This window comes from Paralichthys olivaceus, chromosome 12, assembly GCF_024713975.1.
Source record: "Paralichthys olivaceus isolate ysfri-2021 chromosome 12, ASM2471397v2, whole genome shotgun sequence".
NCBI classification, from domain to species: Eukaryota; Metazoa; Chordata; class Actinopteri; order Pleuronectiformes; family Paralichthyidae; genus Paralichthys; species Paralichthys olivaceus.
Window position 1 is genome coordinate 24,390,109 of NC_091104.1, and position 14,878 is coordinate 24,404,986.

The window sequence follows — 14,878 nt, forward strand, 5'->3', positions numbered from 1 at the left end:
CCTGCGGTGGTTAATGCTCTGCAGAGAGGGCAGTGAGGTCTTGATGATTTTGTTCTGCTGTCCTCACCACTCTCTGCAGGCGTTTGCGGTCCATAGTAGATGTGCTGCCGTACCACACAGTGATGCAGCTGGTCAATATGCTCCCGATGATGCAGCTGTAGAAGTTGCTTCAGTGATGCACACCCTCACTACATCTTGAGGGTTTCCACAGCAAAGAATCTAACTCCAAACATTAATGAACTGGCAGCCTAGAACAGATGCCAATCATCTGACTCTGGCACATGTAAATAAAAGAAGAATGTAGTCGACCTAAATATGTTTTATTTTGCAATTTATCCAATATCCTGTCTATCCTTGTGGCGGTGGGGTATGGTTAGGGCGCCAACTGCTGGACAACAGGGAGGAGTGGCTCAGCCGGTGCAGAATCAGGTGATCAGGCAATCAATAAGAGCATGCTGGTAACCTGGTTTTGCTCTCTCTCTTGTAGTAGGCTGGCATCCCGAGACCGGAGCAGCGAGCAGAAGTGTGTGGATGTGTGTGTGTGTGGGTTGAGAGACCCGAGTAAATATATGTGTGTGGTTGCCAGAATAGGCAACCGGAATAAAGACATTGCAAACGCCATTCTCTCCTCCTGTACTTTACCGGAGTGGGCCGAGTAATCCCACAATCCTGTTTAATAAATGTTGACCCTGATGACACAACAGTCATCAGCCTCATCAGGGACAGTGATGAGTCTGTGTACAGATGGAAGGTTGAACAGCTGGTCCTCTGGTGTGGTCAGAACAACCTGGAGCTGAACAATCTCAAAACTGTGGAGATGATGCTGGACTTCAAGAGGAACCCCCCCACACTGCCCCCTCACCATCCTCAACAGCACTGTGTCTGCTGTGGAGACCTTCAGGTTTCAGTGATTCACAATCTCCCAGGACCAAAAGCTAAAGTGGGCCTCCAACATCGACACCTTCACCAGAAGGCCCAGTTGAGGATGAACTTCCTTTGCCAGCTCAGGAAGTTCAACCTGCCTCTGGATATATATATACACATACATATTCACCTACCTCATGTATATAAAGTGTCTATAAAGCGCCCCCACAGGACTTTGGATGTAGGACAGTAGATATTAAGGTTTCATTTAAACGGTAACAATACGAGAATCAACTGTAGGTTCTGAAGTCATATCAGATGAAAGACCAGAGGAGAGGAAGTGTTGATGACAAGCTTCCACTATTGAGAATCTGTCTGTAATTTCACCAGGTGCTTGTCTGACTTGTGGTGGGGGTGTGATGAGTATGAGTTTTTAAAGAAAGCCATGGTGTTCCAAACATTAATGTTTGCAGGTACACAATGTTGACTGGTCACCTGTTCCTGAACAATGCAAGATACATGCAACTCCCCCAGAGCCTCAGATCAACACTTTCAAGAGCAGCCACATCTGCCCCTGGACACAAGCAACAACCAGCTCCCAGAACAATCACAACCAGTCTGTGTCGAATGCAACAAGCATTATACTGCTACAGAATGATTACAGAGAGAACTAATAAAACTGAATATGTGAATAACTAGAAATCACAATGTATGAAGTGCAATGCTCCCATGTAATGTGAAAAGTTTACTCACTCATCTCATCCTTTGAGTCATTTTAATCACAGCAATTTAACACCTCCAGGAAACTTTTATAATACAATGTTTATAAGTGTATGTTTCAAGTATGTCATGTTTGTTGCTGACTACTAAAATAGCCATTTATCTAAATCTTTGTCCAATTGTAAATTAAAAATGGTCAGACAGAAAAAAATATATGGGGGAAATATTATTAGATATTTAATGTCTATGTCATATGTCAGAACAAGAGCAAGAGTGTGATTGAAACAGTGAGTTGGTTTCATTACATTTACAGTGAAAATGAATCTATTAATGAATTAAATGATGAAGACTGTTATTGAGATCAACATGAACATTGAAATCATTTATTATTAGGACTTTATCTGTCCTAAGAACCAGCACAGATACAAATTCAGAGTATGGGCCATAAGATCATAACTGATGTCTACATCACTATTACTTTTCTATTCATTAAATGTATTACTAACTTCTTTATTCAGCTTGTGATAACGTTCCTCTGTTGTACTGACACATGGCTGTGAATGAAATGTCAGAGGAGTTGATTCTTGACATATGTTGACAGTGTTATCTGATCAACACAGACAAAAATAGAAATTCTGTCCAGAGTAAGTGTGGTCTGTAATTGAAAATTTAAAAAATGGTCTGAAAAGTGAAATTGCTTATTAATGGATTAAATGCTATGACTGTCATGAGAAGCATCACGTATATAAGTTGATTATTTGGTGATGAAAGCTTCTAGATCTATGATCAGTCAGTAACTAGTGAGAGCAGCGGAGGAGTTTTGTCTTGAGTGCAGTGAAGTGGCTCTTAAAAGAGCCGTTGTTATCGTGAGTGGAGCAGCAGCAGCAGCAGCAGTTTAAGCTCTCTCTCCGCGGATGCGGCGGGCCAGCTGGATGTCCTTGGGCATGATGGTCACCCTCTTGGCGTGGATGGCGCACAGGTTGGTGTCCTCGAACAGGCCGACCAGGTAAGCCTCGCTGGCCTCCTGCAGAGCCATGACAGCGGAGCTCTGGAAGCGCAGGTCGGTCTTGAAATCCTGAGCGATTTCTCTGACCAGGCGCTGGAAGGGCAGCTTGCGGATCAGCAGCTCCGTAGATTTCTGGTAGCGACGGATCTCTCTCAGAGCCACGGTACCGGGCCTGTAACGGTGAGGCTTCTTCACGCCGCCGGTGGCCGGGGCGCTTTTACGCGCAGCCTTGGTGGCCAGCTGCTTCCTGGGGGCTTTGCCTCCGGTGGATTTACGAGCGGTCTGCTTGGTTCTTGCCATTTTAGGTTTTCTTTCTCTGATCGGGAGAAATGGTGAAGTAGAGCAGCGACACTCTGCTTTTAAACGACGGAGCAAGTCGTGAAATGGTGACGCGGCTTCAGATTCGCGGGTCCTGATTGGTGAGAGGCTCCTCCTGGAGCTCAGCTCCGCCCAAAGGAGCGACCCATCGCCTGAGTCCCCGCTGCTTATTGGAGAAAAGTGCATAACGACCTCCCCTGCTCCGCTGGAGGCTTCTTCTCTGCTCCCGCGCGATCCGCTGACATATAAACGAGGGTTCGAGCTGTTTTCCGCAGTTTCTCTTGACGTGTTTCAGGAAACAAATTGAAAATGTCCGGAAGAGGCAAAACAGGCGGAAAGGCCAGAGCGAAGGCAAAGACCCGCTCGTCCCGCGCTGGGCTCCAGTTCCCCGTCGGTCGTGTTCACAGGCTGCTGCGTAAAGGCAACTATGCTCAGCGCGTCGGTGCCGGCGCCCCCGTCTACCTGGCTGCTGTGCTGGAGTACCTGACCGCTGAGATCCTGGAGCTGGCTGGAAACGCTGCCCGCGACAACAAGAAGACCCGTATCATCCCCCGCCACCTGCAGCTGGCCGTCCGCAACGACGAGGAGCTCAACAAACTCCTGGGCGGAGTGACCATCGCTCAGGGCGGCGTGCTGCCCAACATCCAGGCTGTTCTGTTGCCCAAGAAGACCGAGAAGGCCGCCAAGTCCAAGTAAAGCGAAGCTGCTGGAAACCACCAACACAAAGGCTCTTTTAAGAGCCACACACTCACCTCTGGTAAAGAGCAAGTCTCCTCATGTCCTCATCTAACTTGTAAAATACACATTTACTGAACAAACACGGTACAGAAGTTAGACCTCAAGTTGTTGGGTACCCATAGAAAATAAAGACTCGTGATTATTATTGTTTCAGCACAATGATCCATTCAAAAAAAAATAAAAAATTAATTTGACAAATTATTTCAAGTTGTGGGTTAAATGATCATAGTCATGGGTAAATTGAGTCCTCTGTGGGTAAATGATGCCACATTAATAACTGATACAACATATATTCCATCAATTTAACAAAGGCAAAAACGTTTTAAGTTAAAACATATGTTTGTTTACTGTTTTTCAACATGTTACTCAAACATTTTAGTAAGGGTTAAATTCTGACCTTTTTGTGTTAGATACAGAAAGAATGTATGTATACATGTACTTTTGTGTAGTTACAACATGTTTGTGTGACTCGAACATGACATTAGCCAACAAGGTATCCATTAAATACACATTTTAACACATACATACACTTTTACAGTTTGTATGTGTGTAAGAAATCAGTGAGCAATGACTCAATTTATCCCACATGCACCATTTTCACAAAACTGGTTCACACAGTAACTCAGATCAACAGTTATCTTGAGTTTATGAACATGATGAATTCACTTTGCATGACTGACTGGTTCATCTTACTCTGTTTTCCCCTACGTGTGTATTTAAATGTGTAGCTTGTTTCCACAGAGACTTGAAGTGTAAAGTGGCTGCGCTCTGCTCGACAACATCCATTCAGAGAAACAAACTGTTGAAGTACAGCACCTAAACACAACTAACTGCTCTGTCCATGGTCCTGAAACAATGTGTCTAATTTAGTAGTTTAAAATTGTATTCTGAAAGTTGTGAACACACCTACACAGGGCTGTTGTCAAGGTGGAGAGAACAAGTCAGGATAGGGTTGGAGAGGTTTAGATACAAAGGTAAAGAGATTATGATTTGAAAGAAACTCTTTTAAATCTGAAAAACTAAATTGCTATTGAGCAATTACATGTGAGCACTGGGTGTAAATGACTATATGTGGACACACCCAAGCAGAGTCATAGTCAAGATTTGAAAAACAATCTTCAGGTGGGAGTGACTTAGATTTACTTCCACACAAGATCTGTTGATATTTACATGAAACAAATTAACTTAGTGTTTGAATCATTAGATGAGAATAAAACAGGAGCAGCTGACCTACTGGAAAACAAAGCTTCTGACAGGACATGTAGGAGACTTCATCATGGTAGTGGACGGTGTTCTGGTTCACAGATTAGGAGGGCAGCGCCATCTCTTGGTTCCCTCGTGTTACTACATCTCATCACAGTGGCACCACTCGGAGAGCATGAGTGCTCAGTGTGAGTAAGATGCTGTGATCTCATTATCTCTCCCACATGTCTCTCGTGTCACCCCAACCAGTCGAGGCAGATGGCCACACACACTGAGTCTGGTTCTAGAAGTGTATTTCTGTTAAAGGGGAGTTTGTTCTATTCTCTCCATGTAGCATCCCCGGCTGAATGATGATCAGACTCTTCAACTGATGGTCCAAAGTGTTTATTGAAGGAACCTGGTACACTTGAACGCACCGTAAGAGCTATGAAAAAAGTATAACAATAAATGTAATTATCTTCTTCATGACCTTATTGTATGATAAATCCACTCAAAATGCATTTAACTTCAGACCGGACATTAGCTGAGCTAATGCTAATTAGCGGTACCGCTAGCTCAAAACATTACATCAAGAGTATACAAAACCGTAAAAGTTACCGCGATTCGAACTACACATTAAACATGTCATGAGGTGATATGAAAACAAACCTTGTGCCCTCTATCAGCCAGGTGCTCGGTAAACAGAGTTATCTTTTCCTCATTTTCAGTGAACCCCTTGCTGTCACACTTCTAATACGCAGACGCACACTATCCACAACAACGGATGCTTTTGATACACAGCGAGGCGCTTTCAAAATAAAAGTCCCGCCTTTAGCGTCTATTTTAATTAATGAAATAATAACCTGGCTTCAAAGCATATCAGGAAACTAAATGAAAACAACATGTCCTTAGAAACAATTATAGAATTAATGGTCATTTACACTCCACAGTCGTCAGTGTTTCTCATTGTGAGAACCATTGGGTTTCTCTATAACTTTGTACGGCCTCTGTAAAGTGCCCTGAGATGTTATTATTCTGTGCTATACAAATAAAATAAAATATCAATAATGTATGTGAAGAGTCTGTCAGGATCACATATCACAATCAGAAAATCTAATTGTAGAAATATATGATTTAAAGCAGACATTGTCTAAATTCTAAACAGCTCACCCACAACTAAGTATATATATATATATGTTGCACAGTGTGTGTGTGTGTGTGTGTGTGTGTGTGTGTGTGTGTGTGTCAGTAGTAGTCTGCTTCTCCTTCACAGTGTCTTTTAAGATGTTTATAACGACTTGATAGTATTTTGATGGTTTGACATTAAATTACTTCTTAATCTTGACATTGTAACCAATAAATATTGAACATGTTTCTATCTAACTCGACTCTCTTTAGTTAAGAAGTCAGTCTCTACATATGTGTTGCCAGTGAGTGACAGTGGTGATGTTTGATGAGGAAGCAGCTCTTTGTGGATCGACGTGTGTGGCTCTTAAAAGAGCCTTTTAGCAGGATGGACATGTTTCACAGTGAGGACAGCTCACTTCTTCTTGGCTGCTGTCTTCTTCACTTTGGGTTTGGCAGCCTTCTTCGCGGGGGCTTTCTTGGCTGCAGGAGCCTTTTTCGCCACCTTCTTGGGGCTCTTGACTGCCACCTTCTTAGGGCTCTTCGCCACCTTCTTGGGGCTCTTTGCTGCTTTCTTGGCCGCTGCGGGTTTCGTCACCTTCTTCGGGGACTTTTTAGCGGCTGCTGGCTTCTTGGCTGCCGCTGCTTTGGCCTTTTTGGCCGCTAGGGGTTTCTTGGCGGCGGGCTTCTTCACTTTGGGAGCAGCCTTCTTGACCGGCTTCTTCACCTTGGGCTCCACCTTCTTGTTGATCTTGAACGAGCCGGAGGCCCCGGTTCCCTTGGTCTGGACCAGGGTCCCCTTGATCACCAGGCCCTTGATGGCGGTGTTGACGCGGGACTTGTTCTTCTCCACATCGTAGCCTCCGGCAGCCAGAGCCTTCTTGAGGGCGGCCGCTGACACGCCGTTCCGCTCCTTGGACGCAGACACGGCTTCGATGATGATCTCCCTGACGCTGGGGCCGACCTTCTTCGGTTTCACAACCTTCTTCTTGGCCGCTTTGGCCGGGGCGGCGGCTGGAGCTGGAGCGACTTCTGCCATCTTTGTCTCTGTGTTTAGATCAACGAGGAACTATCGGAGTGACTGACCGGACTAATGAAGAGTCCCGATCGGGAGGCGGTACTTGAACACACCATGAGAACCGTGGAGACTCAATCCAGCCGTGGCTGCTGTGTGCAGTGTGAACGCCGAGACACTTGTGTTTTCTCTTCACTGATAAACGAGTGAAACATCAGTGGGTGAGCGGTGCTGGAGGCTGACAGTGAGGAAGCAGGTAGCGGACTTGTGTGTCTTCATATTGAAGTCATGAAGAGCTCTGATGCTCTCTGCATTTTGTCGGTGGAGCCTCCAAACCTCACCCGTTCACCGCGGTGAGCAGCGCTGCTCGGCGGCTTTTCCCACTCGTTTCTCTCCTAAAATGACTTGAAAAGCACCACAGCTCCACCAACATCCGTCTCCCAGCTGCTCCACATGTTTGTTCAGAGAGACCGAGTCAAAACAAGCACCTGCTGATGATCCTTTGGAAGAAAGTCAGGTTATTGTGCAGGCAGCAAACACACCGCTGATGGCCGAGGCTCATGGTGAAGTGGAGCCAGACTTTCTATCAGAGCCGTGAACGTTTCATGCTGAGGATGCTGGAGAGTCATTCTATCATTAGAGCTACATTTCATGTCCATGGGTTGGATCTGTCAATTTGACTAAATATTAATTTCAAACAATGATCTCATTCATATTGGGCCACATTTATCTTTCATTTAATACAAAAACTCAACAGGTTCCATCATTTATTAGAAAATGTGTATGATATACTGGAATTTGCATTTTTTTTCTGCTGTCCATTTAAATACTATGCTGCAAGTGTTTGTATATTATGTTCATCATTATTTATGCAAAATAATCATTCAACAATGACAAAGGTTTATCAAAAACAATTTGTCTCATGCATTAAATTATTCCCTTTGTGTGTTTCAAGTAGTGTCATAATTGTATAGCCAGTAACATATTCATATTACAAATGAAGACCTCAGTCTCAACAAACACTCTGTGTATCCAGAATATACACCCTCAGGGACAATCATGTTGGATGCTCTCACCATTCTTTTTTATTTATTTTGTGAATTGATAGTCATCAACACTATCAGGAATTAGTAGAGGTCTTGTTTAGACATTTAGCTGCTCCAGATTCATGGTCCTGATGTTGTGCATGCTGGATCACTGTCATGTTTACTGGAGCACTTTAATACAATACAGGACTTTGTCAATGTTTTTATTAAAATCTGTGTGACTCTTTTGAAACATGTCTATAATCACACATGTGAACAGACACACACAGCACTACACTTTTAAAACCTGATTTTAAAATCATAATGAAAAGTACCTTCAGAGCTATTGTATATGATTACAGTACTTCTACTTTTCTATTAATTAAGTGTATTTCTAACTTGTCATTACTCCTTCCACTGTATTTGTTTCATGACACTATTATCTTATAAATGTGACTCTTGTACTTTACTCTTCCATTAGCAGGAGCTGCAGATGTTAACATTTAAATCAAGTGTAGTGTGCAGTCTGGGTTAAAGTCAAGTTTCGACCAAGGTGTTTACATCATAGTGAGCAACATCTCAAACCTATGACTAACTGGAAGATACAGGAATAGACTTATGTATCATTTTTGTTGTATATTATTTCCAACCTTGGCAATGGCCCTGCATCGATGTGTTCACATACTTGGAGATACAATCAAAACCACATTTCACAAAGGCTACACATTTTCAGAGTATGATTTTCAACTACTAAATTGAACACATTGTTTCAGGGACATAGACAAAGACAAACATTTACATTGTCAATCGATCTTATTCATCATGAGATTTTTATATATTTGTTCTCATTTTAACCCTCCTATTGTCCTTGGGGTCATTTTGACAGTATTAAATGTTTAACATCTCTAATTTATAAAAAAAAAAAAAATAACTTCATTTTTTGGCTTCACATTTGATTCATGATTTATGTTCAATGACCTGGATGCATAGTGTACACCCAGGACCCAGGCTGTTTTAGATGTGTAGAACAAAATATTTGAAGTATCAATGTTTTACACATATTTATATTGGTTGTTTAGATGATATCGAGGTCACCATAACATCTACTTTTCTAATCATTAAAACTCTTCCCTCTGCTTTGGAGCCTAATCTACCGACCATAACTGTCGTGTGAGAACCACTGATGGTTCATCAGACATGGGGAGACATGCACAGCAGCTTTCTGAACCATTTCCCTCGGTGCTCTATGTGCTTTGTGTTATACTTCTCTAATCAGTCCTAATGTAACTCTTATCTTTAACCAAGCTTGTTACAGACTCTATTCCTACTTGACGGGAACGTGCTACAGTTCTACTGTTCCACAAAACTGGTCAAGTGTCAGACCTTAATATCTACAGTCCTACATCCAACCTCTGCTCCTGTGGGGGCGCTAGTGCACCATAGAGTTTATTATCAGCGGATCCACAGAGGAGGAATACGTCCACCTCTGTCTTCTAAAACGTCCTCATGCAGCCTATGAATAGCTGTGATTCCCGCGGGTCACACCATTGACTAGATCTCATCTGACTGAAGAGAAATGTCTGGACGAGGAAAGGGAGGAAAAGGTCTCGGTAAAGGAGGCGCAAAGCGTCACCGCAAAGTTCTCCGTGATAACATCCAGGGAATCACCAAGCCCGCCATCCGCCGCCTGGCTCGCCGTGGCGGAGTGAAGCGTATCTCCGGTCTGATCTACGAGGAGACCCGCGGCGTGTTGAAGGTTTTCCTGGAGAATGTCATCCGCGATGCTGTCACCTACACCGAGCACGCCAAGAGGAAGACCGTGACCGCCATGGACGTGGTGTATGCTCTGAAGAGACAGGGCCGCACTCTGTACGGCTTCGGTGGATAAACTCACTTTCAACTGCTCAACAACACAACGGCTCTTTTAAGAGCCACACACTGAGTCAATGAGAGCTCACATCCTCTGCTCAACACTCATCACTAGTTCTTCCAGAGAACAACAATCAATCAGGGTCTGATCATTGATGAAGAAATGATCAACCATGAATAATCAACCATATATAAACCATGTTAGCACAAGAATGAAAGCAATTTGATTCAGTTTCTCTCTGTAGTTAGTTTCCATTCAACATGAATAAAAACACAACATTCATATCCACATTTACACCTTAACTCTAATATGGATATTGAACCTTCACTATCTCAGACTGGTAAAGTATCATGTTCTTATGTGACTGTCCAGAAAGAGGACGCAGACTGGACCACAGTCATACGATGGGTGGTGGAGTGGAACTTGATTCATTTCTGAAAACCCACAGATCCTGCTGTACTACATGAAAGAAAATATGTTTCCTTTTTCTGAATAAAAAACGTTTTTTATTTAAACACCTGTAATCCTCCTTGACTTCATGGCTCCTTCCCAGCATTAACTTTTCTATAAGAACACTCTGCACTCAGAGGGCTGTGTTGTTCCTCCCCAACAGTCCTAGCATGTCTTTCTCACCCAGACGCTGTTTGAAATAACAATACTGGAGATATCAATGTCCTGACTTTCAATGTGTGAAATATCTAATGATTTTCTTCACTCATTTAAAGTTTTAAGTGATTGAACCATCTAAATAAGTTAACAAATGATCTGATCAACAGAACCAATAAATCCATTATCATTAGCAGACTCATCACAAAATATGTTTTCTTGACACAAAGTTCCAGCAGTGGGAAAATATATCAATTTCAAGTTCATGTCTCTAATCATATATTTGTTGTCATGTCCATTAACACTGAGTCAATCACTGAATTCACTCCTTGTGATGTGATTTGTGGAAAATTACTGCAACAAGAAAACATTCCTGTAAAGTGGCTATTTGAGTGTTGGTGCACATGTTGTTCGAGTCAGGACAGTTTGTCTCCATAGAGAAAGTGTGTGGCTCTTAAAAGAGCCGTTGGTTTGATGTCATGTCTCCAGAGTGGTTTACTTGGAGCTGGTGTACTTGGTCACGGCCTTGGTACCCTCAGACACGGCGTGTTTAGCCAGCTCACCGGGCAGCAGCAGGCGGACGGCGGTCTGAATCTCCCTGGAGGTGATGGTGGAGCGCTTATTGTAATGAGCCAGACGAGAGGCCTCACCGGCGATGCGCTCGAAGATGTCGCTCACGAAGGAGTTCATGATGCCCATGGCCTTGGAGGAGATCCCAGTGTCGGGGTGGACCTGCTTCAGCACCTTGTACACGTAGATGGCGTAGCTCTCCTTCCTGCTCTTTCTCCTCTTCTTTCCGCCCTTACCGGGGGCCTTCGTCACCGCTTTCTTGGAGCCCTTCTTGGGCGCGGACTTCGCTGGTTCAGGCATCTTCACGATATTACTCGATCAAATGAATGAAGTCGTCAGTGAACAGGCTGTATATGAACACAACACATGTAAAGTAGCTGTGCTGTTCCCTCTCTGTGATTGGCTGAATGTTGATCGTGATTGTAACAGCAGTGGGCGTGTCTCCATGTCCAGAGTCCATTATTCTGCTGCTGACAGAGGTTGAACTGTAGAGATGAACTGGAACATTTGGGGGGTTAAGAAATGCATGATGTCTGAGACTATATATGTTCTTATTATTGATGTTAGTATCACATTAGTATCATTTCAAACTATCTGAACTAAAGCGACCTGATAAACACACTGCTCTAAATATTAAGGGAACACTTGATCGTCACAGTAAAACACCAAGTCAGTTAAACTTCAGGTTTATTAATCTGTTCATTTGGATTGAACTGAATATAATTATTGTCTTCATGATAACAACCAGTCTGACGGAGCTTAAATGTGATGGCCACCTCTCCTCTCTCCCCCATTTTCCTGCAAGAGGTTAATGAGGGAGTCTCTTCTCTACATTCAACTAAGTGCTACTCATTGTGGGATCTGTTGAGTTTCTATCTAAATGTTAAAGTCTTGATCTTTTTATTTAATAGTTTGAACAAAATTGAATACGTGTTATTTTAGTTTATTTTTTGCCCTGATGTTTTTTTGTAGAATTTGATTGTGTAACCTTGTTTAGATACATGCTATACAAATTAAGTTATGTCTGTGAATGTTTGGTGAAAAAAATCTAATCAAACCAAATTAAAAGGGAAAAATATGTTTCATGCAGTGGCTGGGTTTATATACCAATGATTAATAATGTAAGTCAGGCTCATTCATGTGTCTGTGGTAATTGACATCAATATTTCTAGTTTAGTTGTTTACATGTGTATGTTTACACATCCTGTTGTTCCTTCACATCAAGAGATTCAACTATCCTACATTGAACACTCACGTTACACTGAGATCATATTTCTGTACATTTTCAGATGTTGTTAAGATGGCGTCACAAGTGGCAGCAGGTGAGGCTGGTGAACATCACATCCAGCACCTGGACCATCAGCATCACTGTGTTCTTCCCACTTTTATTCCCCTCTACACCAGAGATGTCAAACTCAAGCATATTATTTGTCTATCTTATCTTGGCCCGTCGGTGCACAATGTCAGGCTAGACGCACACAGAGCGAGTGCTGCTCTCCACTCACTCGCAGCATATTGGGTGATATATTATTATTCCAGCGTTGCAGAGATCCCAGTGCCTGCCCAATCAATTTCAGCGTGTGTTTCAGGAAACTCTCTCTCTTTTCCTTCTGTCTTTCTCTCTCCATCTCACTCTGGCCAGAGAGCCAGGTGGAGTGCACAGCCAGAGCCTGTGTGCTGCTGTCTGTACACCGTCAAGTTCCCCCACAAGCTTTTCTCTGTGATGAAGATAAATAAAACCCACACAGGAGTCGTCTCCGTGATGCACACCTTCACTCCATCTTGAGGGTTTCCACAGCAGAGAATCTAACTCCAAATATTAATGAACTGGCAGCCTAGAACAGATGCCAAACATCTGGCACATGTAAATAAAAGAAGAATGTAGTCGACCTAAATATGTTTTCTTTTGCAATATATCCAATATCCTGTCTATCCTGTTTTATAAATGTTGACAGAAGAGATCCTTGTCCTGCTTTGTTGTTTATGTGTCTGTTTGTTGAGAGCAATGGTTTGCTTACACAGTTAGTTATTACACATTCATTGTTTACACACTGTTGATTATTCCAATCTCCACATTAAACACACTCTCCCTTTGTTTCCATCAGTGATCAGACACTGATTGATTGTTGTTCTCTGGAAGAACTAGTGATGAGTGTTGAGCAGAGGATGTGAGCTCTCATTGACTCAGTGTGTGGCTCTTAAAAGAGCCGTTGTGTTGTTGAGCTGTTGAAAGTGAGTTTATCCACCGAAGCCGTACAGAGTGCGGCCCTGTCTCTTCAGAGCATACACCACGTCCATGGCGGTCACGGTCTTCCTCTTGGCGTGCTCGGTGTAGGTGACAGCATCGCGGATGACATTCTCCAGGAAAACCTTCAACACGCCGCGGGTCTCCTCGTAGATCAGACCGGAGATACGCTTCACTCCGCCACGGCGAGCCAGGCGGCGGATGGCGGGCTTGGTGATTCCCTGGATGTTATCACGGAGAACTTTGCGGTGACGCTTTGCGCCTCCTTTACCGAGACCTTTTCCTCCCTTTCCTCGTCCAGACATTTCTCTTCAGTCAGATGAGAGCTAGTCAATAGTGTGATCCGCGGGAATCACAACTATTCATAGGCTGCATGAGGACGTGCTAGAAGACAGAGGAGTATACTTCCGCCTCCATCTTCGCTGATAATAAACTCTTTGGTGCGCTAGCGCCCCCACAGGACTTTGGATGTAGGACGGTAGATATTAAGGTTTGATTTAAACAGTAACAATACGAGAATCAACTGTAGGTTCTGAAGTCATATCAGATGAAAGACCAGAGGAGAGGAAGTGTTGATGACAAGCTTCGACTATTGAGAATCTGTCTGTAATTTCACCAGCTACCAACCAGATGCTGGTTAACATTTGTGTTGCAGCAGGTCAGTTTGTCCACACTACCAGCCACTCTGGCAGATAATAAACCACCACTTCAGGATCTCGTCCAGTTAGTTGGCAGGAAAAATATTTGAAAGGGAATCTCTGAGAGCAAGTAACTTTGCCTTTAACACAGCTTCCTGCCTTGTCTGACACTTTTCTTTCTGTTTCTTTCCGTAGTTCTAAACATTCGGGTTTGTGTGTGCAAGTTCAACTTATACAAACTAATACAGCCAGCCAAGTTCTCCAGAGTTCTTTATCCTGGATAAAGCTGGACACACACACACCATTTTATTTAAGTAACAGTGATTGGTATGAGTTTTTAAAAAAGCCATGGTGTTCCAAACGTTAATGTTTGCAGGTACACAATGTTGACTGGTCACCTGTTCCTGAACAATGCAAGATACATGCAACTCCCCCAGAGCCTCAGATCAACACATTCAAGAGCGGCCACATCTGCCCCTGGACACAAGCAACAACCAGCTCCCAGAACAATCACAACCAGTCTGTGTCGAATGCAACAAGCATTATACTGCTACAGAATGATTACAGAGAGAACTAATAAAAGAGGATATGTGAATAACTAGACATTTACCCCCCCCCCCCCTCGAGGTGCCCTTGAGCAAGGCACTGCACCCCGGGCGCTGGCAACAGCAGCCCACCGCTCCAGTATATGTCTGTACATGGCACCTGTCAATGTGTGTGTTTCTGTCAATGTGTGTGTTTCGACAGGAGCCAACTGGATGGGTTAAATGCGGAGAACAATTTCATGTATGCATGTAAAGTGTTAACGTGACAATAAAAGTAAATCTTCTTCTTCTTCTTCTTCTCAAAAGTTCCAGGAAACATTTATAATACATTTTTTACTCAAGTATGTCATGTTTCAAGTATGTCATGTTGTTTGCTGACTAAAATAGCCCTTTATTTAAATCTCTGTCCAG

The 14,878-nt window shown here is 43.2% G+C and overlaps 4 protein-coding genes and 1 long non-coding RNA gene across 5 annotated transcripts; 1 reads left to right on the forward strand and 4 right to left on the reverse strand.

Annotated features, from left to right (window-relative positions):
- Window positions 1-2,366: 2,366 nt before the first annotated feature.
- LOC138412366 (histone H3-like) lies at window positions 2,367-3,150 on the reverse strand. The gene has a single exon (XM_069536091.1). It carries the CDS (start codon window positions 3,092-3,094, stop codon window positions 2,480-2,482), a length of 615 nt encoding a protein of 204 aa, XP_069392192.1. The 5' UTR covers window positions 3,095-3,150; the 3' UTR covers window positions 2,367-2,479.
- Window positions 3,107-3,701, forward strand: LOC138412368 (histone H2A). Its single transcript, XM_069536093.1, has one exon. It carries the CDS (start codon window positions 3,218-3,220, stop codon window positions 3,602-3,604), a length of 387 nt encoding a protein of 128 aa, XP_069392194.1. The 5' UTR covers window positions 3,107-3,217; the 3' UTR covers window positions 3,605-3,701.
- A 265-nt stretch (window positions 3,702-3,966) lies between these two features.
- LOC138412369 (uncharacterized) lies at window positions 3,967-5,607 on the reverse strand. The gene is made up of 2 exons (XR_011244786.1): window positions 5,498-5,607; window positions 3,967-5,273 (listed from the first exon to the last, which is right to left on the reverse strand). It is a non-coding gene; the product is annotated as an uncharacterized lncRNA (long non-coding RNA).
- A 659-nt stretch (window positions 5,608-6,266) lies between these two features.
- LOC138412365 (histone H1-like) lies at window positions 6,267-7,060 on the reverse strand. The gene has a single exon (XM_069536090.1). It carries the CDS (start codon window positions 6,990-6,992, stop codon window positions 6,369-6,371), a length of 624 nt encoding a protein of 207 aa, XP_069392191.1. The 5' UTR covers window positions 6,993-7,060; the 3' UTR covers window positions 6,267-6,368.
- A 3,671-nt stretch (window positions 7,061-10,731) lies between these two features.
- Window positions 10,732-11,339, reverse strand: LOC138412255 (histone H2B). Its single transcript, XM_069535726.1, has one exon. It carries the CDS (start codon window positions 11,337-11,339, stop codon window positions 10,965-10,967), a length of 375 nt encoding a protein of 124 aa, XP_069391827.1. The 3' UTR covers window positions 10,732-10,964.
- Between the last annotated feature and the right edge of the window lie 3,539 nt (window positions 11,340-14,878).

Excerpts from the sequence above, each read along its gene's own strand:
- LOC138412366 (XM_069536091.1), bottom strand. The coding sequence starts at position 3,094 with ATGCACTTTTCTCCAATAAGCAGCGGGGACTCAGGCGATGGGTCGCTC.
- LOC138412368 (XM_069536093.1), top strand. The coding sequence starts at position 3,218 with ATGTCCGGAAGAGGCAAAACAGGCGGAAAGGCCAGAGCGAAGGCAAAG.
- LOC138412365 (XM_069536090.1), bottom strand. The coding sequence starts at position 6,992 with ATGGCAGAAGTCGCTCCAGCTCCAGCCGCCGCCCCGGCCAAAGCGGCC.
- LOC138412255 (XM_069535726.1), bottom strand. The coding sequence starts at position 11,339 with ATGCCTGAACCAGCGAAGTCCGCGCCCAAGAAGGGCTCCAAGAAAGCG.